Consider the following 2,381-nt stretch of genomic DNA (forward strand, 5'->3'; position numbering starts at 1 on the left):
TTATATGAAAGCCATACCAGCCACAAGTACAATATTCTCAGCAAAGACGACTACATGGAAGACATGGGCAGCTCAGATGATGACCACCCGGCTGATGCCGGCGACCGCGCTCGCTCCAACATTGCCTCGTCAGGTGACGAGGCCGACAAAGACAACTTCTTTGTTGCTCGGTCATATACCAACATATAGGATTTGTCGCGTACAAAAAATAACATGGGGGGGCATTCAAGATGAAGTCAAGTGAAAAGATCATCACCTCACGACTAAGTGATGTCGTGGTGAAGATCACGATATTACCGACATGCTCGACATCGTTTGTTACAACAGTCTACAAGGATGGCAAGGTACCTATGGAATACGCTGTCGATCTCGACAAGCGAACGGCGCCGTGCACGTGCGGCTATTTCCAGTACATGAAGGCTCCATACTTTCATACCGTTGCTGCACTAAAGTCGGTCAACAAACTGCACTTTCACGTCATTTTTTTATGACTAATGGACGACCGACGCAAATCGACGCGCGTACCAGCCGTCGAAATGAGTCCTTGAACGACCTGCAATTCTGAGCTCATCAATCATCCCCGGTCCTAACGAAATGTAGTCGTCCTGCAGGGGGTTGCCGTAGCTCTTTCCTTAAAGGAAGCTAAGCTAAGGTCACAGACCTTACGTCTTTCCAAGAACCAGTACGAGTGTAGCGGATCGCTACATCCAAGTACAATTAAAGTTTCTTGAGGCAAACAAATACTTCTGTTCGAAACTGAAAGTAATTAATTGTTTTAGTTGCGGCAGAGTGTCAATACCTAAAACCCTAGGTTTTTCTAATTACTATACTGGTACCTAATCAATATAGCAAAATCTAATTAAACATTACTACTGGCAATTCTGTCACGTGGTACTTTCTTGTTACAGCGTAGCCACACCACTGTGTGGTTACAGTAACTATGTAATACGCACGTATGTACGTTCGCACAATCTTGTGCGACCCGCCCATTCTTGTGCAGCGTGCCCATTCCTACAAGGGTACGCGTAACCCCGTTACACGCCCAAAGAAAAAAAATGAAGCGCATTGAGACTCAACCCACCTCTCCAGCCCTGACAAGATCAAGTGCGCCGTCTGTGTCGGATTAGATTTCAACAAGCGCTCGTACCAAATGAACTTAGTTAGTGAAGAGCAAAAGGCTGACAGATTAGCGTATATTCTTGCTGCATTTTCAGCCTCACATGGTATAATCTGCAGAGTTCATTTCAATTACGCATGGAAGATGGAATCCTTTGCTCCAACAAAGAGCGAAAGCGAGAGCCTCTATCGTAACTGGTTGTCTACGTTACTAATCAATTTCAAGATTTTATTCAGAATTACTTGACCTTAATATATAGGTGTAACAATATTTCATGATAATGATATTTTAATTATCAGCCCCGAAAGCTATCGTATCGATACTTTGGTACTGATGAATTTTTGCATCACACAAAAGTGCAAAGTGAAATTCGCACGATTGTAGATTATTTTATAAATACTTTGAGCAAGTATACAACAGTGTAAATGATACAGTTCTTATCCCATTACAGTTTTCTTTCTTAAAATGGAAAACACAATAGGGTTCACACAACCTTTGTATTATCAAAGCATTGCGGAGAATTAAACGCCGAATAAGCATTTGCTTCGCTTGCAAACTCATTCCAGCCTTTGCAATTTACATTACGACACCCCGCCGCGACGCTCACCGGCTCGTCACGAGCAAATTGAAATTGTCTCAGGGAGCCCACTTGCACAGTTATAATCGCAAGAGCTCGCCGACTCTTGCCCAAATCATATCGTCTTTTTGACGGTATTCAATCGACTGAACTGGCGGAGCTCTAACACATCCTATGCAACGGGGCCTTCCGTTTTTACCGAGAGCAAACGGGCAGCAGGAGAAGCTCTCTATCTATACAGGTTATTACTCCTCAGAAGTATCGCCCTCGCTAAGAGCCCCTACAGCTGATGAAATCCGTACCCTTCATGAGATGTAACGGGAATTGTCCATCCGTATACACACTTTTTTCTGATAAAAGCTTCGGTCAACTGACACGCCTTACTGCGTGTTGCTCGCTTCGGACGGGCCGCTCACTTACGTAGAGAGTAGGAAAGGTGATTAATTATTATAGTCAATAGGCTTCAAACCTATCTACCCTGATAAGTACTTCCAGTTCTGATACAATGGAACTGAAAGTGGATATACAACTAGATATGGTATATGGTTAATGTTTGACATACCAAAAATGTGGGATACACAACATGTGTCGTGATACCTGGCCCATTACATTAGGGGTGTACCTTGGCTGCTCAAAGTTGCAAGAATGCCGATAATGGCTCCTGCAAAACTTTCCATGATATTCTCC

The 2,381-nt window shown here is 43.6% G+C and overlaps 1 protein-coding gene across 1 annotated transcript; it reads left to right on the forward strand.

Annotated features, from left to right (window-relative positions):
- Window positions 1-54: 54 nt before the first annotated feature.
- PHALS_02204 (uncharacterized protein) lies at window positions 55-565 on the forward strand (the record flags this gene model as incomplete). Its single annotated transcript, XM_024719235.1, has 2 exons — window positions 55-170; window positions 328-565. The coding sequence occupies 2 exons, from the start codon at window positions 55-57 to the stop codon at window positions 563-565; spliced, it is 354 nt and encodes a 117-aa protein (XP_024572665.1).
- Window positions 566-2,381: the final 1,816 nt, after the last annotated feature.

This window comes from Plasmopara halstedii, assembly GCF_900000015.1.
Source record: "Plasmopara halstedii genome assembly, contig: Scaffold_179, whole genome shotgun sequence".
NCBI lineage: Eukaryota > Oomycota > Peronosporomycetes > Peronosporales > Peronosporaceae > Plasmopara > Plasmopara halstedii.